Genomic DNA, 27400 nt, shown 5'->3' on the forward strand with positions numbered 1-27400 from the left:
GCAGTATTTATACTATTCCCTTTGTTTCTTGGTCTTTACTGGCTTGAACCTTCCTCGCGTCCACCCTCCCACCATTCTTCTTTTTCCTCGTGTTCCCTGGAATTGGCATTCCCCATGGTTCTGTCACTAATCTTTTCACTCTGCATGTACTTTTTCTGGATTATCTTACTTCTGAGGCTTCAACTGTCACCTAATTGCCGATGATTTTCCAAACCTCTGTATAGAACACACCTCCTGACTTTCATTTTCAATTTAACATGCCAAACTAACCATTATTTGTCCCTAAACACCTGCCATTCCACTTTCCAACCTTGGTTAGTGATATTATTAACTGCTTTAAATAGCTCAAGCAAAGAGCTCAGGAGGAGCTTACTATCTCGTATTTTTCCAGATTAAGCTATTAGTGAATATAATATGATCACTGAATGATCAAGTAATATATTATATAATATAAATCAGAGGCTAGAAGCTGTCCCAATGTTTTTAAAATCAGGAAATACCATAAGACATATCTACATATGACCCTCTTTTCCTTAAAAAAGGGCGGGGGGGAGATCTGGCAACAATGAGGTATAGCTGAGAAGGGTGTAGATACCATTATACGAGTCATTGAAGATGCCAGTTTGTCATAACCCTATTTTCTTCTGCTCTCTTACTTCTGGTTTACTTCACTTATATACATTACCTGCTTCATTCTTGTTGTGAGCATTTGTAGGCCTTAGAGTATGGAACCCCTGCTATACCTATGTATGTCATAGGAATTTAAGAAATAATTAGTTCTGTGAAATAAGTAGAAACTATTGTAAGCTGACTTTAAATAAAGGATGTTGATCAACAAACAGTTGATGGTAGGGCCTGAGAAAGAGAACGTAGCACAAGGTAAGGCAATGAAGAGGGGAAAGCACACGGTATGCATAGAAAGTAGAAACGCACAGGTTTTATCTAGAAGCAGCAATCAGCAGTTATATAATCCAATGAGAGAGAGTGTGGCCGAATGCTTTGGAGAGAGATTCAAATCCCAGTTCTTACTGCTTAGTATGGAAGCCCTAAGCCAAATTACTTAAAATGTCTAAATCTGTGTCTCCTCAGCCACTGAGTTAATCAACATTCTTGATTTAATGAAATATAAAAGCATAGTTGGTACTCAACAATTACTAATTCCCTCTCCAGCACCCTAATTTCATAGCAGAAGAACTGGGCCAGAGGTAGGTAAAGTGACTTGTCTAAGTTCCCATAGCCAGCGGGGAGTCAGAATTCTCTTTTTTCTCCCACTCCCAGGCCAGGGTTATGTTTGCTTTTAAATCACAGCATCAACTAATAAGAATAACCGTATTCAGGCAAGAGGAGTCATGCTGCAGAATGGGAGGCAGTGACATTATATAACATCAGAATTTAATTATATAACATTAGAATTAAAAAAATGAACAGTTTTATCTCAGGAACATTACACAGTAAAATATAACATATTACAACATCAGGTTTCTTACAACTTTAAAAACTTCTGAACTGGCGACTCAACGTTTAGAAATTCTTCTAGGCTATAAAGAGTATTATATTATTTAGGGGACTGCCTCTTAGAACAGAGTCTAACTCTTGTTCTTTGTAATAAAAAACAAACTCATCAGCCTGCGCCTACTTCTAAGTGAAGTTGAGTACTATTTTTTCAGTGTTCAACTTAAAAGATCTCTGGGCAGCAGACTAAAATGTTTGTTTTATAATTGCCCGCTGAACTATGATAGTTTGTTTCCAGATGGTGCCCTTCCTTCAACCTGCACAGTCTCTCCTTGTTCGGAGCTTTTCAACCTCCTGCTGATCACACTACCCCCACCCCTATTTAAAGCTACAGAGAGGAAATCCTAAAGAGATTTTCCCCCCAAGTCTCCAGCAAATTTTTGGTGACGTAATATGTGGGCTGAACTTGAGTCTCCTGAGAAAGAGAGGGAATCACTATTCAAGGGTACTGTATATACAATCTGGGTCAGCTGCAGCTGGTTACTGAATTTCTCCATGTGGCAGACAGAGCAAAGCCACAATGCTTTCTCTGCTGGATTAAAGACAGCCCGCAGACCAGGAACTTCCACTATACTACTTAAAATTACATAGGTGGCTTGTCAAATTCAATTGATTTGTGCTGTAAGAAGAAAAAGAAGTTCCTTAGTACAGCTTGGATTCAACGGTCCAAAACAAAAATGCAGTTGCCATTAAAGTCACAGACGAACAAACTTCACTGATTTTTAAAAGCAAGAGTAAGAGCAGCAAGTCTCTGGGTTTGCTTTATCAACAGATGCAAAAGGTATTACAATATTTCTTTTACTTTTATTTAAAAATTCTATGTATGTTGAAATGTATAATTATTTTACATTTGTAGTAGAAATTTCAAAATCTCTTATTAAGCAAAGAATTTTGGAATATACTACAATTTGTTTAGTCTGAAAAAGGTTTTGTTTTGCAACTTTATATAAAACTAGTCATTATATACTTTATGATGATTAATGAATTATTTGAGGTTCAATTTAATGGTATTTAGTGTATATGTTTATAGACTGATGCATACATGCTGGGTTTCAGAAAACAAGTACTTTAGTGACATTAGAAATTTTAACAAGTAACAGATTAAATGTATAAGATTTACAGCACAGTGATTAAAAACAAAGGGATACAGACTAAAGAAAATAGATGTAAACATGGTTTGTTTCTCTTTACATAGCTACAGTGTATATGCTAAAGATTTACATATACTGTGAAGATATCTTAAAGTATAGCTACAAAACACAGCTAAGAAGATATAAAATTAACTGAAAGGCTCTGCAACAATACCTCAATTATAGCATAACCAAATATAACCTAAATATTAATATTTCATATTACTAAATATTAAAGATTTAAAACAAGTCTACGGTATTTCTTGCTAAAACTCAAATTTTTAAATAGTTTCATAGGCTTATATGCAACAGTACTTTAACTTGGGCAACAGAAATTAAAACTGCTACAACTGGAATTACGTGAAAAAACAAAGTGATTGATACATTAAAAAATCCTAAAACCTTACAGATTAGAATTGAGGAGAAGAAACAAAAGGTGATAAAAGTATTGTGTAAGTCGTCAGCATTAACAATAGCAAATAAGAACCCAGAAGATACAATTACTTAAATACATAATTAAAAGACCAAAAATATAGGTCAACAAACACGATTCTTTCAATATTCTATCTGGGGGCTTTGTTTAATTGTATTACTAGAATTATTAAAAATAAAATTACTAGTTACCAACAATGAGCTTTAACACCAAAGACACTTAAATTTGTTATAATCTGGGGGTCCTCTGTCCTTTTAAAAATCAAAGAAATTCAAGGTAAGAATCTTCAACAAGCAAAGAATGGTAAAGCTAAATAGGATTTCTTCTACTTTCATGTCCTTTCCTTAAAGATTCAAAACTCTCAATACTGGGAGGATCTCTGTTAAACATATTTTACAAGAAATTCCGATAAAATTTCCAAACAATACTAGATCTGAAATACTGTCATCTCTTTCTTTTTTTGTTGTTGTCGCTATGAAAATACAGGACTTCAGTTAAACCTCAGTTCTTACTGAAGCCTTAGGCAAGCATTTAATCTGAAACCCAGATAACTATTTATCCCTTCCTTAAATATCTCCAGGGGATGAAACTGTTCTCAAGTCTCTTCCCAGAACATAATTCACAATCTAGAAGTCTTTATCTAAGGTATCTTTGGTGCTTCATAAATTTAAGTTCATTGCCTCATGCTGTTTTCAGTGCGTGACACAGCCAGTTAAATGCCTCTATGCATTTACCATCTGAAAGGAAGTATATCCTAACTTTCATTTCTTCTCCCTACTAGCTGGCAATGTAGCAACTATGAAGAGAAATAGTACCAATAAAATTAACTCAAAGCATGGAAGGCTTTTTTTCTCCCCCCCTAAAAACAACCAAGCAAAGACATAGATTTAAACTTAAGTATACTGTGACTAATTTACAACATTCTCGTGGGACCTAGGAAAATTTTAACATATACAGAAAGGTTTTATGATGTAACACAGATTTATGGATCTTTCACTTTAAAAACTGAACATATGTGGGAAAATACAAATAAGAGAATGTTTTCATAAAAGGTAAACAGTAAATGTATTTTAAAAACTCCTTCTTTACTCATGATGTAGCTAGTCTGCTCCTTAAGAAGTGTGGTTCCTTATTCAGCTTTAGGTGACAACGAAGTCATGACTTTTGTAAAGGTTAAGCGAATTGTATTTGTTTTTTTAAAAAATAAACTTTTGGTTGTCTCCTTTAAATATTAACTTAGGTCAGAGTCTCTTATGGTAGACAAGAATTCATCTTATGATTTAATTATACAGGAACCCACAAAGAGCCAAGGCAGAACACACCAAAAGGAAGCTATTGCTATTTTAATTTAGATTTGTATTTTCACATTTTTGTTCTTCCATGATAACACGGATACAAAGTCACATTAGCAGACTTGCATTATATGCTCTTAGTTCTATAAAAATCTGTGTCTGATAGGAATACAAGATCTTCAGTCGGAATACTGTTCAGAAAAGTCTACATGTTTTGAGGTTTCATGATACTCTCTGAATTTTCCTTGTTTTGGTAGCATATTTCATACTAGTTTATTTAGATAAAATAATTTTATGATCTAAGAGTTTCCATTCCATTCCTGAAGTGACTGAAATGAGTGCATCTGAACACTGGATACATTAACTACGCAGGAGAAATGCTATACGTTTACCCAGCAGGCTGATGGCTTCTATTTTACTGTCTGCAGTTTTAAAAATAAACCATATCTAAATTCTATGACTCTGCAAGTATAACAAGAAATATTTTATTGGTTTTTGGTACAGGTAACTCTAGTATAGTAACTAGAGTCCTTTTTAGATAAAATAGATGACACTCGGTCTTAGTTTTCTACTAATGTCAGAAAGCGAAGTATGAAAGCAAAAAACTAAAAGTACTCATCCAAGTGTACTTCTGGCTCTCAGTCAGCAAACAGAAAGCCTTTGACACAAACATGGAATATTACTATGCACCTCCTTCCTATCTTATGTTAGGAAAAGAAAAAGAATTCTGTACATTCCATCCATTCTTTGCTTTATTTTCATTATCACCTGTCTTGCAAACATTACTCATTTCATTTGAAAACACCGAAGTAAGGAGACATGGTCTTAGAAAGCAGTAGTCATCTTTATGACTCTAGTTGAAGAGTCCATATTTCATTGATACAACCTTTAATTTTAGGAGGCTTCATAATCAAGTTAGACAGGTAACTATCAACTAACAGAATACATATGGAGGGAAAGGAATGACAGCAGAAAAGTCTGGGATATAAAAATGATACACAAATACCTGTGTATAATTAAGTTAATGGGTCAATGTAAAGAGAGATACAAACCAGGAAAAGACTGTAAAAGACACGGAACACAAAGTTAAGACTCCTCTGCAGTTACTACATGACGAGGATAAATATCACAGGTCTAGAAAGTTATGAGTAGAAGATCTGAATCCCAGTTGAGTGTTTTAGCTCCTCCAGGTTTATTTCTTTGCAAAATGGTAGATGTTTACTTCACAATGCTGTTGTGAATGCAAACAGTTAACACGCGTTAAGCACTACAAAAATATAAGGGATTGCTACAGTGTTGGTGATAGAAAAAAGGTTAGAATACGTTGCCATATGATGTAGTTGTTATTGAAAAACGTGAACCCTGGAGTCTTCTGCCTGAGTTCAAATTCTGGTTTCATGTCTTAGAAGCTGTGAGGTACTTAACATCTGGATGCCAGTTTCTTCATTTGAAGATGAGGATAATAATAATCTACCTCGGGGGTTGTGGTGAGATGTAAATGATTTAATACGTGTAAAAGGCTGAAACAATGCCTGGCACTTAACACGCACCCAATAAAAATGAACTATTGTTATTGCTGCATTGCTATTTATTAATAGCAGGCATAAACAACTTGGGACCTGGCTCCTCAAAGCAAAAAACAAGTACCTGGGTGGAAAATGGGATAGAAAATTTCTTAGTATATCCACTGCCATCCTTCAGAAACAGCAGACAGGAATCAAGTTTATAAGAGAGAGAGAAGGTGGGCTATACTATAGCAGCTTGTTAATGAACCTGATGGGGTGACACATCTTACTCATTCTAACTGCTACTACTCTTTAGGGAGGTAACTAAAGAAAAAGAAAGCAGCTTTGCTTCTTGGAACTACTCTTATGGTTTCCTCGAGTGTTTCTATAGAAATTGTACTATAAAAGGCAAGTATGTATCTGCCACAGCAAAAATGGAACATTCCAAGCACACATTTTAGCGTATGCGCCACTGCTATAAACACTGACTGAAGAGCCAGGGAAGCTGAATTCTAGACCTGGTTCTAATATTACCTATTTGTGTGGCTGTGGCCTTGGCTTTCAACATACCCATGGGAGCAAAGAGGTCTTGTCTTGAATGAGATGAGATGGTCTTTAAGGTACTTTCCAACTCTAACGATCAGATTCAATGACAGATGAGTTTCTTTCCTTGGTAATCGTTATAAAAAATTATTAACATTTTACTAAAATGAAGTTCAGTAGAACTTCTGTTAGAAAAATGAACCTGCTGAATCATATATAAGCTTAGAGCGTATATATGATTACGATTTAGGAAACACAATTACCCACAATAATGACTGTGAGCATGCTATCATTCTTAAACTTGTCATCAATCCCAAAAGGACATGTTACGAAAACAAACAAAAAATATGATGCTAAAACTTTCTGGTTTTAGATTTGTCTAAAAATATTTTTTTAATTTGATAGATAAAAAAGATACTTATTAGAGAGGGCCAATTTAATTGAAACCGCACAATATAAATAAAAAACACGGGCAACTTTCATACTAGTTAGAGAAGATGTTTTAATTAATGCCTTACCAACATTATGTACCATTTTCCAAGCCTTAAGATAGCAAGTGAACTTTTTAAAGGTAAGAAAAGTGTCTTATCAGGGTCTCAGAAGCTGCAAGAGCACCTAACAATATGCCTCAGCACACAGTGGGCACTCACCAAGATCTGCTCATTGAGCTGGGGAACAAAAAGCATTACAATAAGGTGGTAGTTGGAGAGCTCATCTCTGAAACCTAATTTTTAAACAAATAGGAAGGTGCTTAATACTGAATTTAAGAAATTAATAACTTTAATTCTGGCCCAATTTATTAACACCAATAGATATTCAGTTTTTCCCTTAGATACTTTTTTTATGTTACTGACTTTAAAAGTAGATTAATATCAATTCTTTTCTACTTTTTCCCTTCATCTTTTTTTTTTTTTTTTTTAAAGACGTCATATAACCTCGTTTCAAAATGAAGGCTTTTATCTGGACCCTAAGTGTGCTATTCTTCCTACTAATGGGCATTGGACATTGCAGAGGAGGACAGTTGAAAATAAAAAAAATAACCCAGAGGAGATACCCTCGTGCCACAGATGGTAAAGAGGAAGCAAAGAAATGTTCATACACGTTCCTGGTACCTGAACAAAAAATAACAGGGCCAATATGTGTCAATACCAAAGGGCAAGATGCAGGTACCATTAAAGACATGATCACCAGGATGGACCTTGAAAACCTGAAGGACGTGCTCTCCAGGCAGAAGCGGGAGATAGATGTCCTGCAATTGGTGGTGGATGTAGATGGAAACATTGTCAATGAGGTAAAGCTGCTGAGAAAAGAAAGCCGTAACATGAACTCTCGTGTTACTCAACTCTATATGCAACTATTACATGAGATTATCCGTAAGAGGGATAATTCACTCGAACTTTCCCAGTTGGAAAATAAAATCCTCAATGTCACCACAGAAATGTTGAAGATGGCAACAAGGTACAGGGAACTAGAGCTGAAATATGCTTCCCTGACTGATCTTGTCAATAACCAGTCTGTGATGATCACTTTGTTGGAAGAACAGTGCTTGAGGATATTTTCCCGACAAGACCCCCATGTGTCTCCTCCTCTCGTCCAGGTAGTGCCACAGCACATTCCTAACAGTTATCAGTATACTCCTGGTCTGCTGGGAGGCAATGAGATACAGAGGGATCCAGGTTACCCCAGAGATTTAATGCCACCACCTGATCTGGCAACTTCTCCCACCAAAAGCCCTTTCAAGATACCACCGGTTACGTTCATCAATGAAGGTGAGTTACCTCTTACTGTTAAAAATGGAAGTACAAGGTTAATATGTTTTATGGTTTATGAGACAATGCTCGTAATACATGCCTATTCTTCATTTTGGTGATGTAATTATACATGAACATTAAATTTTCTGTTTTTGTTTTCTATCAACCAAGAATTGATCTTAAATACATCTCTCAGCTCTAAGAGTTCATAGAAACTATATTTCGTGGAAAAAGTAGTCTTTCATCCAAATTCTTACAATCTAAATTACTAGCATTGAGACAGGGATGAGTCCACAATCCACTCCTAACCTCTATGACCATCCTCTCGGACTCCAACTAGATCCTCACGACTGCTAAACAATCCTTTCATTTACCTCTTGATGCTCTTCCCATCACCATCTTCCTCAAAAGGAACATGTAATAATTTGCTTTCACTCTCCTAAAGCCTAGAATTAACCCCCTCTTATCTCCACTCTCAGCACATGCACCACCTACAGCTGTGCTGAGATTAAGTCTACTCAGGCCTAGGTTCCTTGTGCTTTCCTATCTTGAAAACATTTGCACAAAACCCATGCCTTCTTGCCCTCAGTCTCAAGAGGAAAAGATATCCCTCCTATTTTCCAAAGCTAAAATCCTACCGTTGTACCCTGTAACCATGTAAGTATAAGTAAGTCTTCAATACATTAAAAAACCTGAGAATTGATCCTAATATCTCTACCTCTGTTTCTAATTTCATTCCTTCTCCCCTTCATTATCAGTCACTCATCAAGGTGCCCAGAATAAAAAGATGAAGAATTCATCTTTGTTTCAGTCTAGTAATAAGCTCACTGCTAACTTTCTGAAAACATTTCTTTTACACCTACATCCAATTTCTCATAAGCCATTCTCCTGAATTCTTTACAGGTTGATTTGTTTTCTTGGAGTAAAGGGAAAAAACCCAAATGCCCAAAAGTAAAAAAAAAAAAAAAAAAAAAAATTAATTACAGTTCATTCACTTACTTTCTGAAAAGGCAGGACAAAAAACTGCGCACAGACTATGAAATAATTTTAAACAACAACAAAAACACAGAACAAAGACAAAGACTGGAAGTATGTACATCACAAAGTGGACGTGTCTTTCTGCAGCAGTGGACACCACTGACCATTCACATCTCTGCTTTCTTGGGCCTCCACATCATAATACTCTGACTCTTCCTACTTCTCTAGGTCCTTCAACTGGCACCTTTTTCCTTCTCCTATGGCTTAAAAAGGCTTTCTTGAAGATACTCTGTTTTAGAGGTCTATACTCCTTCAAGGCTACAAGTATCACCATTGCTCAGATGACTCCTGCATGGAGCTCCCCCTCTTGATTCTAACCAAAGCTAGATGTTTGCATCTGGTTATTCGACCATTACCTCACATGCTGCTGCTTCCTCTACTGAAATGCCTTCTTTCAGCTTATCTGTCAACCTGGCAGATTTCAAGGCTTAGCTAAAATAGTGTCTTAAATGTTATACCTACTCAGATTCAGACAAACGTATCTAGATGGCTCCTTCCCCAAATTGCTGACTATGTCTTGACTATGTTTTTTACATCATATTACACTGGAGCTATTTGTTTGCATGTCTGTTTCCCTGCTAGACTGAATGCTTCTGGAAGAAAGTGAACTGTCTTTTCATGTCTCTCTCTCAAACATCTAGCCAGGATTAGGTTTGGCATGCTGTACTCAGCACATTGTAAGCACTACAATAAATACTTGAAGAACGAATAAATAAATGAGTAACTAAACCCTAAAACAATCTTTTCCCTAAACTGGCATTCTCCTTTTAGAAATAAGTAAATTATTATTATAAAAGCAATAATTACCGAACAAAATCTAGAAAACACTAACAAACTTTGTAAAAAGGTTTGCTGAATATCCAAATACTCAGAAATAAACTACAGTTAACACTTTGGTAATAACCTTCAGGTCTTTCTCACCCCTCCTGCCCCCATAAACATGGTAATCAATATTCTTGCAACTTTAAAAATTAACTTTGTTCTTCTTTTTTTTCCTCTATGATTATACTCTCAGGATATAAATTTCTGTAAGTAAAATTGACAGGTAAATGGATTTTGACTTCTCTAGTTTGATGTATGTTACTACCCGTTTTGGAATTCGCTTGGCTCATCTTTGACACTTCCCTCCTGTCCCACAGACGCAGTCAACTAAGTTCTATCCATGTTGCTTTTCAGTCTTTCACGGATGTGTCCCTTATTTCTATTCAGAGCCAGAACTCTAACTTAGATCCAAATTATCTATGGAAGCAGCTAGAGGATAGAGACATCCTGGATTTCTAACTGGGTGACCTTGGCGGGGCTGGGGGCGGGTGGAAAGGGTTCCTCTGTGCCTTAGAATGTCTCTACTCTCTGTAACACAGACACAACGTTTCTTACATTCACTGTTGATTTATCAGTTACCTTCACATGTACACACAGTACTTGTACATACATCTAAATAAAATGCCTTCCATCTATAATACAAGCTCCTTCCTGGTAGATGGATAGTGTGTCATTTGCAGATGCTAAATAAATGCTGGTTGACTTGATAACTACATTTTTACAGAGATTCTGAAAGTTGTCATTCCAAAGACCTTCATGAAAGTAATTTAACACATTTTATTGTACTGGAGTCATTCATTTTATAGTGTTCTAACTAACAGTAACAACTGGCTAGTGTTCCATTAAATTAGGCAAATGATGATCATTATTAAGATTTCCAAAGGAATAACGTGTATGAAATGATCACCTGGGTATAGAAAGAAAAAAAAATAATTTTTATATTCTTTTAAAATATGTCTTGTGTAAGCTTTTACTGTATACAATTTACCAGTAGTTTTTACATACAATTTATAAGTAAACACATCTGAAGTGTGTGAAATTTTTTTTAACTGATGGGATGTACAATTATGTAAGTATGGAGATGACTGCCATGGAGTATTTTCTGTGGGTACTGATCTTAACTGGAGGTATCACCAGTTCTAGAAGAAATGATTATTCACATATTCATACACTGACACACGAAAAATGGCTAAGCAAAATGAGATGCGTCAGTTCTAGGTTTTATTACACATTGAGCTGTAGTGCAAAAAAATCTAGTATTACAGACTTAAATCATGCTGAGGATTTAGCATATCAAAGGTCCCATTAAACAGACTTTTGCTTTAATGAAACAATGGTGTATACATCCCAAATAAACCAATCCTTAACGTGTATACATCCCAAATAAACCAATCCTTAATGTAAAAATTAAGCACGCGCATAACTTTTTCTGTTATTCATTATTTATTTGTTGTTATAAGTAAACATTAACTTTTTATTTTTTTCTATAAATGTTGGTCTCTGAAATTCAAGGACATAATTAGCTACAAGGGAAACTGCACAGAATTAAGGAAACTTGTTTCCTTTGTTATTGACCCTGGGTAAGTCACTTTGCCTGTGTTTTCTCGTTTGTACAATGAGAGAGTGCTGGTTGGACTGGAAGATTCTAACACCTCTTTCTAGTTCTAATATTCTGTGATTCTTATCAAATATAAACTACTACAAGCAACAACAAATAGACTTGCTATTTTTTCTTTACATATAACGTGCTAAAATCTTTGTTCATATTATTCTTATGTCAGACTGGAAAATATGTCTAAGCTGTTTGGGTAATTGCACAAAAAAGGGCAAAGATGGATGTCTGTTGCTGTACTTACATATGCTTCTGGCACTAAGAAGTTCATATTACTGCACTCTACATGTAGGTACATGATCATTCTAAACTCTTTAAATGCATAATGTATATGTATTATTTAAAAAGTGTCCTAGCCAGTCACAAAAAAGTCAAATACTGTTCAATTCCACTTATACGAGGTACCTAGAGTAGTTAAATTTGTAGAGATAGAAAGTAGAAATGGTGGCTGCCAGGGGCTGGGGTGAGGGGAGGATGTGGAGTTGTTATTTGATGGGTACAGAGTTTTAGTTTTGCAAGATGACAAGAGTTATAGAGATTAACTGTACAATAATGAGAATGTACTAATGCCACTGAACTGTACACTTAAAAATGGTTAAGCTGGTAAATTTTATGTTATATATATCTTACCAGCATTTTTTTTTACATCTTTATTGGAGTATAATTGCTTTACAATGGTGTGTTAGTTTCTGCTTTATAACAAAGTGAATCAGTTATACATATACATATGTTCCCATATCTCTTCCCTCTTGAGTCTCCCTCACTCCCACCCTCCCTATCCCACCCCTCTAGGTGGTCACAAAGCTCGGAGCTTATCTCCCTGTACTATGTGGCTGCTTCCACTAGCTATCTATTTTACGTTTGGTAGTATATATATGTCCATGCCACTCTTTCACTTCGTCCCAGCTTACCCTTCTCCCCCCCCGTGTCCTCAAGTCCATTCCCTAGTAGGTCTGCATCTTTATTCCTGTCCTGCCCCTAGGTTCTTCAGAACCATTTTTTTTTTTTTTTTTTAGATTCCATATATAGGTGTTAGCATATGGTATTTGTTTTTCTCTTTCTGACTTACTTCACTCTGTATGACAGACTCTAGGTCCATCCATCTCACTACAAATAACTCAATTTTGTTTCTTTTTATTTATCAGCATTTTTTTAAAAGGTGTTTTAATGACAATTTTATATTTTCGTTTAAAATGGTTGTAAGAAAAATGCACCTCAAGAGAACAAACTTACTATGAACTTATGCCAAATAACAGAATACTTTTGTTGGTTTACAATAAATAATCTCCAGAAACATTACTTTCCCTCTACCTAAAAAACAAAATGTTTGAGAATGTAACTATACACTTGGCAAACTGCCATCAAAAAATTCTTAACTGTTAATGTTATTCATTGGCTACATTTTGGGTTAGTCTTTCATAAAAGAAAACATTTTCCTTTTACAAATGGTGTATTTATAAAAATACGTTCATTCCTTGTAGGTGAATGAAGTTGAGAAAGTTCCTTCATAGTATGTTAGAGAATAGATCTGAATACAAGGAAACTTGGATTCTGGCCAGGCTTTTCGTAGGCCCAGTTGCTGCTTCTTTTGTAAAAGAGTTTGTTGTGATGATTAAATGAGGTGATGCATGTGAAAATGCTTTGTGTACAGTCTGAATATCATTATTACATTTTTGAGTGCACTTTCCAATATATGCCTTGCCACGTATGGGAATATAAAAGGTAAGCTTAAAAAGTTAAATTTGAAAAAGTCATTAGAAACTAAAAAAAATGCTTTTTAGTGGGTAATAAGCTAATTTTCAATTATTTATAATGTTTCCTACTAGTAAATTTTAAAAATGCAATTGGTTTCAGTGGCATATTTATATTAGCACTTAAACTAAGAGAAACTAAAGAAGACTGGTTAAGCAAAGGGGCTGAAACATGATTCCATTAACCACTTATAAAAAATAATCGGTATATTCTTAAGTAACTTCAATATAAAAGCTCAGGTTGCTAACTGCATTTTAAACTTATACATTAATAAAGTAATTCATATTATTACAAGAAAGAATCTATTATCACTTTAGAAAGTATTTGCCTCAAATTTCCCAGTCCAGAAATGCTGTTGAATATACTTACCTTATGCTTAACTCACAACCCAATTAAAAAGTTTACCTCTTAAAAGATTTTACTTGCTGACCAATTATTTGAAAGCTCTAAATTGGTTATGTCTTTTGTCCTATTTCTCCTATCACAAAGAGCACAGGATTGGGACAAAGTAAGAAAATTAATGAGGAATTCAGCAACAAAAAGAAAATGATTTTCTTTTTAAGTAATTAAACAGTTTCTTTATAGAAAGAGAATAGGTAGGTTAAATAAAGATGGTTCCCAGTAAAGGTGCTATTCAAAGTATGAAACCTCTTGTCTTTTGTAGCCCACTGTTCTGTTCAAAATATGGGTTCTTAATGAAAAAATACATGTTGGAAAATATGTGGCATGACTGGTCAATATTTTTCTTTCTATGATGAATCAGACCTGTTAACTGGAGTTTGTTAGTCTTATACAAATTTTAATCATCAAAGAAACTGAGGAAGAAAGAGACTGGTCCTTCAAATTCAATGTACAGAATTCCATTTTCCCGCTTTGAGAAGAATGCAATTGTGTCATAGAAGATGACTATTCCAAGATTACTCAGTGCAAGTCACAGATGTAGAAAACAAACTTATGGGTACCAGGGGGAAAGGCGGGGTGGGTAGGGATAAACTGGGAGATTGGGACTGACATATACACACTATTATAAATAAAATATTATAGATAACTAGTAAGAACCTACTGTATGGCACAGGGAACTCTACTCAGTACTCTGTAACGACCTACATGGGAAAAGAATCTAAAAAAGAGTGGATATATGTATAACTGATTCACTTTGCTGTACTCCTGAAACTGACACAACATTGTAAATCAACTATACTCCAATAAAATTTTTTAAAAAAATTACTCAATGCAAACAAAAGGTTAATAAAATTCCTATTTTGAAAGAAAGGTACTTCCAGTCTATACCCTTTGAACCATTAATAACAAATTCCTCAATCATATATAAATATCATAGATAAATAAATCAATTAATTTATTTCTGATAATATAAACCAGCAAGTTAAAACTGGCTTCTCAAAAATAAAGCTGCTACTTTTTTACTAGTCATTTTAAGAATTCCTATTAAGCATTTTGTATGGTACAGAGAAAGCAGTAAAATATTTAATGTAAGAATGATCTATAACCTAATTCTACAGCAGAAAATGAATAAGATATGCAAGTTAATAATGAGAAAATATTTATGCCAAGACCAACAGTATACACTGGGCTAAGACAGGTTAATGGTTTACTTATAAAAATAAACAAATACTAAATTTTGATATTTACTACCTTTACTGACGAGAAAAAAAACAGCTATGAGCACTGCTAATTTTATCCATATGTCTTGGAAAAGAATTTCAACCACATTTTCCTAAGCCTTTATATCAACCAAGTCTAACAGGCATCCAAACTGTAAACATGAAGCCCACTATGAAAAAGTGGGTTGAAAATTAAAGTTGAAGATAATTTTAAATTTGCATAAATTGAAGTCTTATCAAATCAAAGCTGAATCTAGAAAACCCAGAACTCCCCAGTTTGCTTAAACACCCGAGGGCTTATTAAATAGCAGGAAAGGAACAAATGGCATTTTACAAATATTCTGTCAAGATTCAAAACCTTGATGTTTCTAAATATTTTAATAGCAATTCAAATAATCTAATGAAAGTCCAACTTGTGAATATATAGTTAAACATAAAATGTAAACTGTCAAAACTATACTCAAATGAGTGCAGAGCAAACATTTACAAAGATGACATTCATAGAATAAGCAAATTTCTGAAATAAGAGAGATATCTGTATGTATTGCAACAAAACCACTTCATGTGTGCCTTAACTACAATACTAATAGGTTTTAAAATAAGAGCAATGCTCCTCAGATATCCTTGACTATTGTGAAAGTGACAATTTAGAAAAAAAATCTGGTTAACGTGGTAAACAACTATGATGACTGCATTCTTAGACTGAAGAAATCAATTTCAACCGTACAGCCAACCTCAAGAGCTCTAAGTACCACCCTCCAACCACTGACATTTCAGACATGCAAAATTTGTAACTCCGCTGGAACATCAAGCTCTCTTCTGTCCCCACGCCTCAGTACATTTCACCCATGTGTGGCCTTGATCAGACCCTCTACCCCTAATGGCCAAACTCCTACTCAATCTTCACAATTCAGCTCAGATGGAGCCGACTCCAGCTCTTCCCCACAAATCTAGGTTAGCTAATTCTTAGCCAGTGTTCCCGGGTGCCCTGCTGATTCAATCAGAGTACTCAGCAAGCTGTAGTGGAGTTCTCTCCCCCCACTTCCCACTGGACTCTATGGTTGTTTCCTTAACCCTGGAGCCTAAAGATTTCTAGGCTATCACAGATGCAGAAAAGACATTTCTGGGAAAAATAATGCAGAACTGAGGAAACCACTGTGGCTGCCAGGAATCATTTAGTTCAACAAATATTTGAGCACCTAAGTGGGTTAACCTGTGGATACACAACCAAAAATTACAGTTCTTGCTCGTGAGTAAACAAATAAACACGTTACCATGCATTACACAAAATAATTTAAGATTGAACCTGGAAATCATACTTCATTTAAACTTCTCTACCCTTCTCTGACTTGACTACAATGCGTGTTTCTGTAACGTGAAGTAGCTCATACGTGACTGATAAAAAAGGAGAATAATATCAGCAAAACAAAGTGGTCATATTGATTCATATGGAATTTTCCCCAAGCATATTAATGTTCTGTGCCACAAGTAACTGCAGCTGAACACAAAGTATGCTAACAGCTAACATCAGCTGCTATTTTTAGTGCACAGTTTTGCAGAACACCAGATTTTTCAGGAATACGTTATTTTTCTGCAATAGAAATGACTGTATATTCATCTTTGAATAGTCGTATTAAATTTATGAATTAAATAAACATTTATTACACAAGCTCCTTAAATTACGCAGTAAGTGTCAAGGTCAGCAACGAAGAAGAAAAGGGAACAAAATTACTGAAGATGACTACTTTGTAAAGCATTGTGTTAAAGGCTCTGAATACTCTGTAATTTAAATTCAATAACTGAGAAGCTAGATAGCATAAAAATAATTCACACTGAATTTAAATGGAATGTGATCTAATTTATGGCCAGTCTGAAAAGGGCAAACATTATTTTTAGAATAGTCCTCCCTAGCTTAAGAAACTATTTACGAGCTTTCACAAACTAACAAATATCCTCATGACTATAAAAGCATAAATTCTGAACAAAATTTTAGCAAATCAAAACAATCTATACATAAAAACGATAACATGACAAAGTTGAGGTTATCCCAGGAATAAAAGGTTGGTTTGACATTAAAACTACAATCCACAGAATTTATCATATTAACAAAAGAAAAAAGAAAAACCGTATCATCATGTCAGTAGATAAATAAAAAGCCTTTGACAAAATCCTAAATCCATTCATGGTAAGAACTCTCAACAAACTAGGAAATAGAAGGAACAAGAATTTTTAAAGTAGTTATTACGGCTTAAAGGAAACTATGTTCATAATAAATGCAAGACTGGAATCTCAGAAGAGAAATAAAAACGACAAAAAAAATAATCAAATTGAAACTCTATAACTAAGACATTTAATACCTAACATAAATATAACCCAAGAAAGATAGCATTACATATTTCCAGTTTCCGCAAATTTTTACTAGTAATCTGTAGTGCTTACAAGTCACTGTATTATAATTTTTAAAAACCTGAAACATAATAAAAACATGGACTAGAGAATTGATCATCTCTGATTTTTGTGTGTGGTTTTCAATTTCCTTGTTATTTAAAATGTGAAGGCAACTTAGTTGATTCATTTGCTTAACAAAAATGTATTGACCATCTACTTAATAGTTAAAACAGTGATGACATGAAGTCAGAAGAAAAACAAAAACAGTCTCCATCTTCAAGGAGGAATCTAGAGGGAAGAGTTTATAGTCTCTAAGAATCCCTTCTAATGACGTAACTGTGGAACTGTTTATTTAATGAGATTAATTCTATCCCAATAAGGCCCCATAAGGGACCCTGTATATACTTGGCACAGTATAGATAACACATTCCTCAAAATTTCAACAATCCTATCATCGTTACAGTACAGACTTTCTTGGATGAATTTTACTTGACTAAACTCTCTTACTTTCACACATTTTCTAAAAATTCTACATGTCAGAATTTAAAAATTTTTAGTAAAATATAAAATTTGACAACTGAAATTTCTATACTTTTTTGGTTGTTCTAATAGATCTTTAGGGTAATTCTTATTTCTGAACCACTTCATATCTTGACATACTTACGAAAAAAAATCAGAGCATCAAAACACTGGAAAAGGGTGAAACTAAATAATGTTCAGTAAAACTAGAAGCTGTCTTTCTTTAGATCAAAAATATGGAAATCACAAGTTCAAGAGTCAAGACACTCTACAAATGATTTTACAAAATGTTTTGTCATTTTAAAATTTATGAAAAACTTATCAGTGGATTAAAAAATAGGGAGTGAATTCATAAAACTGTGAGATAACATGGGGACAACTGTAGCACAGCAGTTCAGAGCATAGATGCTGGGATTAGAAAAAAGTGGGTTTAAGCCTATGGTTTAAAGACTAGTTAGTTAACTGTTTCATCTACAGAACATCTGTAAACTATCAGAAAGTCATTGTGTAGATTAAATAAGAAAATTACTATCAGTCATATAAATTGATACAACACTTTAGAAAGGCATTTTGCCAACATTCCTGAAGTGTATTCTTATGAACTGTTGTATGAGGGAAAACGTTAAAAGATTCCAAAAGTTTGGGAAACTGGTTTACTTCAGGGCTTCTCAGTCTTTAATATGTGAATGTATATTGTGTTTCCGAAAGGGTAACATAATATTTAGCAGTCTAAAACTTATTTGACTGTGGTATGCCATTTTCACTGAGCATCTCAAGGGATTTCAGTGTTCCACTGAAATCAAATTTTGGAAACTAAAAATTGGGCACTATGAAGAACTGTAAAGCTGTTTGTACCATTTTGATCCAGTAGATCAATCCTGCAACACTTTTATAAGTATGAAAAAATGAAGCCAATAAGAAGACACTTTGTACAGTGTTATTTATAATAGCAAAAATCAGATAAAACCTCAGTGCCCAATGGCAGTGGAATAAACATGATATATCAACATCAAAGATTGCATATTATAGCTACCGTAGGCGCTAGAATGGAGACAATGGAAATGTTTGTTAAAATAAAAAGACAGAATCCAATTTTCTATGTGTGTTAGAATTATAACAATACAAAAATGTATGTATTTGGACAAAGACTTGCAAGAACAGTGGAAGATAAAACAAGTTAATGTTCCAGATAGTGGGACTAGGGTAATTCTTTTATTTAGCTTTTTTTTAAATATAAATTTAGTTTCTTTAACTTGTATTGTGTACACAATACATAAAAAGTGGTATCTGTAAAGAAAGATACAAAGGTAAGTAAGACTCTTGACTAAAAACTACTTTAATATGGCTCTTTTCCTATTAAGTTTCCTGGCAATCAAAGATATTCTGATTACAGGACCATTCAAAGACTGTCAGCATGCAAAAGAAGCTGGACATTCAGTCAGTGGGATTTATATGATCAAACCTGAAAACAGCAATGGACCAATGCAGTTATGGTGTGAGAACAGTTTGGATCCTGGGGGTTGGACTGTTATTCAGAAAAGAACAGATGGCTCTGTCAACTTCTTCAGAAATTGGGAAAATTATAAGGTAAATCAGTGTTTCAGACGTGGGGGAGAGGTAGGAACAAAGCAGCTCTTGCAATAATAGTCATTATATGCAATAAATAAGATACACAGTTAAAAAAAAAACTATCCATCTGTTTTTCATTATCTGCATTTGTCAGAAAGACAATTCTCATCTCTGGTTTTAAAGTCAAAATTAAAACGCAGAAAGGAAACTGAAGATGTACTTTAAAATGTTTCCTTTCAGGCTGAATGACTTACATATGTATTTAATTCTTTGCAAAGACTGATCCTAATTTCATTTTCTAAGAAGACAACTGCTTTTTTAATCATGACCACATTTGTGCCCATTATCAAGTACATTTAATCAGAGATAAACAGTCCTAGAAAAACGGTCATGTGCTGGAGGTCCTATACTTTATATTTACTTACTTATTTATTTAAAAGATTTTTTTGATGTGGACCATTTTTAAAGTCTTTATTGAATTTGTTACAACATTGCTTCTGTTTTATGTTTTGGTGTTTTGGCGGCAAGGCATGTGGGATCTAAGCTCCCCCACCAGGGATTTGAACCCGCACCCCCTGCATTGGAAGGGGAAATCTTAACCACTGGACCGCCAGGGAAGTCCTCTACTTTAACAAGGGGAAAAAATGCTGCAACACAACCCCCCTGAAAACACATTTAACGTTAAGATCAGGTTTACCAAACTTATATTCTGCTGCATACCTGCAATGGCAAATGCTTACTGAAATAGGATAGTTAATTGATTTATTATGTTTTTCAAATATTAACCTACAATCTTTCAAAGAAGGAGCTTTGAAGATTACTGTTTTATCTTCTTACATTTACTAATTTTATTTCTAATAGAGTCAAAGAAGATAATTTGTTCTAGAACAGATACTATCATTTTTATTGAATATCATAAAAATGTTAGATGTCCTATTTGTTTGACTATGGTGGGGACAGTATCTATATACAAAAAATTGTTTCTTTTTATGAGTATGAGAGAAATCAGGAACCCTTTTTAAGGGCCTGGGTAGTTTACTTAGTTAATGTTTTTAGTCGCTATGAATAATTTTAGTCCCTTCTGCCTTTGTCTTATTTGTAAAGTTTGGAGGTAGTTGTGCAAATAAATGCTGACAAATTAAGAGAAAGCAAAACAAAACAAAGTGATTATATGGGACTTCAGTAGAACAGGTGATCTACAAAAGTGGAAGGTCACATTACCACTTAAATTGTCAATATTTTTATGCTATCAAATGTTTAAAACTTATCTATAAAAAGTTTACTATCTCTATACTTATTCATGTAAGCATGCTCTCTGTTTATTAACAGAAAGGATTTGGAAACATAGATGGAGAATATTGGCTTGGACTGCAAAATATCTATATGCTTAGCAATCAAGATAATTATAAGTTGTTGATTGAATTAGAAGACTGGAGTGATAAAAAAGTCTATGCAGAATATAGCAGCTTTCGCCTGGAACCTGAAAGTGAATTCTATAGACTGCGCCTGGGAACTTACCAGGGGAATGCTGGGGATTCTATGATGTGGCATAATGGTAAACAGTTCACCACACTGGACAGAGATAAAGATATGTATACAGGTGAGTAAGAAAAAACTGATGTGTATTCTCTGTAGAATCACCACTTTCTACGCATTAAATAGAACCCTGTTATTAAAGTATTGCCATTAAAGTCTTTTCAGAAAGGTTGTTTTGGACTCAAAGAGAATGCAACCTGCTGAAAGGAACAGCTTTTAGGAGCTCTTCTCTAAGGCAATCCCAAAGTGTGAACTCTGTGAACAAGGTTCTGTTGTTCTACCTTGATGGGGTGGGGATGGGAAACAAAACATACTCATCTGGAAATAAAACTTCCAACTGCCTAAAATTGCTAAGAAATCCCACTGGACCCCTACCATGTGCTAGACACTGTTGTAGGTGCTGAGGAATACAGCAGTGAACAAAGTTCCTGCCCTTTTGGAACTTACTTTCTAGAAGGAGACAAGATGATTTGTTAGGTGGTGACAAGTACTTTAGGAAAAGTAAAACCGAATAAGGGAACAGGGGGTGGGTGCCGTTTTATGTGGGTTGGCCAAGAAAGGTAACATTTGAATGTTACCTGAAGGGAGTGAAGGAAACAAGCCATTTGAGTACATTGGGTAAAGGCACTTCTTGGTAAAGGGGACTAGCAAGACGACTGCAGCATGTGGTACAGGAATAGCAAAAAAGCTTTATTCAGAGGGGAAATAGTCTCTTTAGAAAGACTCATTTAGGCCATCACATAATTTTTAATTTAATTTTCACATACTTTTGCCTTTTTAACCTAGGTTTCTGGCTCTGATAAAGACATACCCCTGAAAGTTGATTTATTTTTACATTCAGCTGTGTCTTGGCAAGCAGCGCATAGGTCTCTATTTCACACAAGCAAAAGAGGAAAACAAATATCATCATAATACATGCCTTATTTATAGAAATTCATTTGATTGCTAATAGTACTATTTCATATTTTTTTTTGCTATTTTGAAAATCAATTTTCCCCAAACTTTACTCTGTTTATTAGCAACTCCATATCCTTCCCTCCCGATCTCTCCAATCTCTCTCTCTTGCACACAAAAACTACTTGCATTTTATTTACCCTGCTAGCCAGAAAATTAAATCACTTAACAACAACAACAAAAAAGCAGGTACTAAGCAAAGGGCAAAATAAAAACGGCAATTCAAGTGATCTTTCAAGTAGGTGATACTTAAGCAACAGTAACAGAATAAATGAAGAAACAACACTATGAAGATAAAGGTAACTGAAATCAGTAAGAAAAACTCACATTGTTCTAAAAGTAGAATAAGTATTTGATGGTTTACAGAGTACCACACTTAGAAGAAACTTTTACCCTGATGTCTATATTTTTTCCTCAAAGGAAACTGCGCCCACTTTCATAAAGGAGGATGGTGGTACAATGCCTGTGCACACTCTAACCTAAATGGAGTATGGTACAGAGGAGGCCATTACAGAAGCAAGTACCAAGACGGAATATTTTGGGCTGAATACCGAGGTGGCTCATACTCCTTGAGAGCAGCTCAGATGATGATCAAGCCTATTGACTGAAGGGAGACAGTCTCCAATTTAAATGACATAGAACTCTATTTTTCAGTTCCTAAAAATGTAAATGTTACATGTATATTATTTTGCACAATTCATTTCTACAGATATAGTTTTTTAAATGAATTTTACTACAACTATAAAAGGGGATTTATGAATGTAGTCTCATCTTCCCTTAATATACTGCAGATTATTTGTATCTATAATCCAAGTTATTTTAAAAATATTATTGACTAATTACAGGCAAAGTTTGTTCTCTAAAATGTAAATATTTGCCACAATGTAAAACAAATTTTAGCTTTATTTTAAATCAAAATTCAATCATGTTCAAGATCCTTATCAATTTATTTAAAAACTTTATGAAAATGCTATAACTTCCAATGGAAAAATAATTTTAAGATTTCAGCAAAATAATACATTTTATTTATAAAAATATAGACAGGAAATTAGAAGAAAACTCTAGTTTTGCCAACATTCTACATTGAATAAAAGTTACTTCAAAGTGAATTTGTGCCTTTCACATGAAATGATTAAATATGAATTCTTGACAATATATTTTATGTCAATTTCCCAAAAGAATTAAGAAACCCACAGTATTAAAATACGTATCTTTAAAAACAAAAAAATAATGTATGCCGTATTTAAATGGTCAATTTATAAAAACAGAAATATACAAATGAATTTTTCAATATTATCTTCATATGATTTGCTGAACATCAAAATCTCCTGAAATCTATTTTATGTTGTTATATCAGTAAAGTGTTGATATTACAAAAGTGCAGAATATTTAGTGAGCCAATGGTTTAAAGAACTGAATTATAACTCTAGGTTTATTTATTAATACTTTTTCCTCCCTAATTTACTGATCTTTACTATTTAGAAAAAACTTGTCTGCTAGTCAAGTCAGAAAGCTTGGACAGCTTTACAAGCATTACTGCATACTTACGGGTGAGACTAAAACAACTTCAAGAAACTGTTAGATATTTTTCCAATACTGAGATTCAACAGCTTCAGGATGGAATACACAGGGGTTTGGCTAGTCCAAACTGCCAATTCCAGTGTGTGTGTGTGTGTACCTTTAACTCATCTTTGCAACTAACAACTTTATTACCAATCTTCCAGAACAATTTTCTTCTAGAAATTATGTTCTGCTTAGAGCTGACCTTCCCTTAATTCATTTGTGAACTAAAAATTTTAGAGAAATCTCTTGAGACTTTTGCTCAACCAATCAAAACTGAAGATAATTATCTGAACAACTCAAGTCCATCAACACGACCAATGTTTTTGCTCTGCCACATCTCAAAATAAAACTTCTGGTGAAAGAAGGTAAGAGAACATCAAACCCTGAAACCCTGATGTAATTCTTTGTTTTACCTGTGGTCCTTTCGGGATGGCTTTAAAGTCCCTCTCCACCACCCCCAGAACCAGAAAAATCTGCTATAAGATTTCTGGGAGAAATTAGGCATCTAATTGTTTCATCAAATCTTAACTGAATAAAATTTTACTAGGGCATTCCATTTATTTGCAGAACTACAGCATTTCACTTAAACATCCAAAACCCTATTAAAGACCAGTCTTAGAGAATTTTCACAGAAGAGGAATATTATTAAAGCTAGAATCATGTGAAAGTCAACAAACTAGAAAACTGTGCTGAATGCTAACTGCCTTGGCCACAGGGTGCATTGTGCTCTCCTTTATAGAGGTGCTATAGCTCTGCTCTGAAGTTCCTGGAAAGCTTAAGAATGACTTAGGCAAGTGAGTTCCTTGAGATCAAGGAATAAGAAGCAGTATTGGGCTTCCCTGGTGGCGCAGTGGGTGAGAGTCCGCCTGCCGATGCAGGGGACACGAGTTCGTGCCCTGGTCCGGGAAGATCCCACGTGCCGCGGAGCGGCTGGGCCCGTGAGCCATGGCCTCTGAGCTTGCGTGTCCGGAGCCTATGCTCCGCAACGGGAGAGGCCACAGCAGTGAGAGGCCCGCGTACCGCAAAGGAAAAAAAAAAAGAAGCAGTATTATGTCATAGCTAAGCATAGGTCCTGAAGGCAGAACTGCTTGGGTTTGTGACCCAAATCTACCAGGTACATGTGTTCCCTGGGGCAATTTATGTATTCCTGCCTCAGTTTTGTTATCTATAAAATGGAGATAACAACAGTACCTAGCTCACGTAGTTACTGTGAAAATCAAAGGAGGTAATACATGTGGTAAAACATTTAGAATAATGCCTGACACTAGTAAGTACTCAGTAGCCTTTAAGTACCAGATTACTACTGCTCATCTATGTACTTTCTGCATTACCTATCACGGTGCCTTGCATAGAGTGAGTAATAAATGTACTAAAAGAAACAATATATCCAAATTTTCAGGTGCAAAATTACACTGATCCATGATCTTCATTTGCAAACCTAACAGAGCTATGTCAGCTGTTACAGCAGGTAGTTAAGAGAATGGGCCGTAAGAAAAATTAAGGTAAGAATAGCTATAGTAAGGGATTTCAGCCTAATGAGAATCTTGTCAGAGATTAGATAAGTCACATGTATGGCAGGCAAGGTCCGATAGCTAGCTACTTTACAGGTTACCAAGGAATAAGGTATGGTTGCCTGACATTCAGTAGGATTGAGCTATAACCTTGCAGCTGGTTTATAGAAGGATTATTTATGCTTAGTTATTTTTAATAAATGAAATGAAGCTTAACCTAAAAATGACTTAGACTCTATTCTCCACTCAATGGGATACCATCAATGTCAAGGAAACTTGGCATCTCTGAAGTAGACTTTTAAAACATGAGATATTGGATAAGGCCAATATTAGAAACCATCCCGAAATTTAGTAGATATGAACTAACAAGCTCATCCTCAGGCTCCAAGCCTGGTTGAGTATAAAGATCAAATTTTCAGTCTAATATTCACTTGACTCTATGAGTCATGATACAGGAGTGCTAATTCTTCTAGCATTATATTTCTTAGGACTCCTACTGGTAATAATATAATAAGCCTGTAAAAACTTCCACAATCATGAAAATGTTTCAAATTACTTGTAAACCTTTACTAATGTGATATGATTTTTATATATTTAAATTAATCAATGGTAAGTTAAAAATGATTACATCCTAACAATTTTTTAGTCTTTTATTTAGTGACTGAGAAAATAAGAAAAGAATGATTCCACTTACGATGATGCCATGACCCCTCCTCAAAAAGCCATCTAAAAATAAGCTCAGTTTTCAATTTTATCAGTGGGGTCAATAGTTATTACATCGTAATTCTATAGATAATTACAGGAAAGACTGAAGAATGAACTCAAAATTAAAACTAAGGACAGATTTCCAAAATATTAATATAATTCCACAATGCTTTCTTTGAACTATAAATGAAATGGTTATAATGCATATCTTTATAGCAAGTGAATTTAACCTCCCTTGCCCCAGTTTCTCCACTTATAATATATGAATAATATCATGTATCTTATACATTGTTGTTAAGAATTAGATAATTTATGTAAAGTATACAGTGTTGGGCATAGAGGATTAAGTTGCAAATAAATGTTACTTATTAAGATTTTTATTATTAGTCTCCTGTTAAGGTTTGCTAAAAAATTTACAAAATACATTACTGAAATATCAGCTGTTGGAAACACTACTGGCAAAGCTGCTGCAACTGGGGGAACCTGATTCTGTTTATGATTAAAATGCAGATCTGTATAGCTTCTACACATGATATTTTTTAAAGATACAAGGCCACTAAGAGAAAAACTATGAAAATGGGAAAGAAATCAATGTAACCCCATCCCCAGCCCTTTTTTTTTTTTTTTTTTGCTGTACGCGGGCCTCTCACTGTTGTGGCCTCTCCCGTTGCGGAGCACAGGCTCCGGACACGCAGGCTCAGCGGCCATGGCACACGGGCCCAGCGGCTCCACGGCATGTGGGATCTTCCCGGACCGGGGCACGAACCCGTGTCCCCTGCATCGGCAGGCGGACTCTCAACAACTGCGCCACCAGGGAAGCCCCCCCAGCCCTTTTATATCACAAGTCTTTGAGTGGTCTAAAGTAAACTTCAGAAAATATACTATTAAAGAATGTTAGAAGAATTTTAAATATATAAAAAAGAATGAGGGTAAAAGGGGATATAAATGAGGTAATGGAAAATGGGAATGTAATTCTGGCTAAAGAAAAAGCTAGGGCTAGCTGCCATTTGGTCAGAGCTCATTCTCAAGATTCAAAAGAAAATGACTGAACATGCTTTATTGCTGTTTTAGAATTCAATATGTAATCTTAACGAGAAGAATAAGGTAAAGTAATCCGTGGTGTGTATTATATACAAATTAAACAAAAGAAAGGAAAATGGAATAAAACTCTTAAAATATGAAAAGCCAATGACATTTTTTGACCATTAGGCATTTTTGAGATCAGTGTCAGAGACTTCTATACATTTTAACCAAGTAAAATTCTACCAATGGGGCAGGAAAACAATCTCATTAATTCCCAGAGAGCTGCAGAAAGCTTTGGACTTTGTTGAAATTATCTGAATAGAAATGCGAATAAAAAGCTACTATTTTTGAAAATATTTATACATAGATAAGCAAAAATTTCTCAAACTAACGTAAAACTAAAGAACTATATTCTACTCAGAGATCAACATAGGTTAAAAACTAGTGAAACATAAAAGAGGATCAGATAAAATCTGAAAGTCCTTGTAAATTTAGGCATGCTTTAAACATCTCATTAGCTGTGATGAGGACACCGCTATCAAGGCCTGGTAATGCTATGTACCTCTTTCATGACATAGGATATAGGAGAGATTATTCACAAGGTAATGACATCAACTTGA

The 27400-nt window shown here is 34.7% G+C and overlaps 2 protein-coding genes across 6 annotated transcripts in view; one reads left to right on the top strand and one right to left on the bottom strand.

Moving 5' to 3' along the window:
- RALGPS2 (Ral GEF with PH domain and SH3 binding motif 2) overlaps window positions 1–27400 on the bottom strand; it is a 164700-nt gene that overhangs the window by 45692 nt on the left and 91608 nt on the right. The window lies entirely within an intron of this gene.
- On the top strand, window positions 1960–26351 carry ANGPTL1 (angiopoietin like 1). Its single transcript, XM_060132649.1, has 5 exons — window positions 1960–2293; window positions 7339–8184; window positions 19313–19506; window positions 20818–21088; window positions 22399–26351. The coding sequence occupies exons 2-5, from the start codon at window positions 7362–7364 to the stop codon at window positions 22584–22586; spliced, it is 1476 nt and encodes a 491-aa protein (XP_059988632.1). The 5' UTR covers window positions 1960–2293; window positions 7339–7361; the 3' UTR covers window positions 22587–26351.

Source organism: Lagenorhynchus albirostris, chromosome 2 (assembly GCF_949774975.1).
Source record: "Lagenorhynchus albirostris chromosome 2, mLagAlb1.1, whole genome shotgun sequence".
NCBI lineage: Eukaryota > Metazoa > Chordata > Mammalia > Artiodactyla > Delphinidae > Lagenorhynchus > Lagenorhynchus albirostris.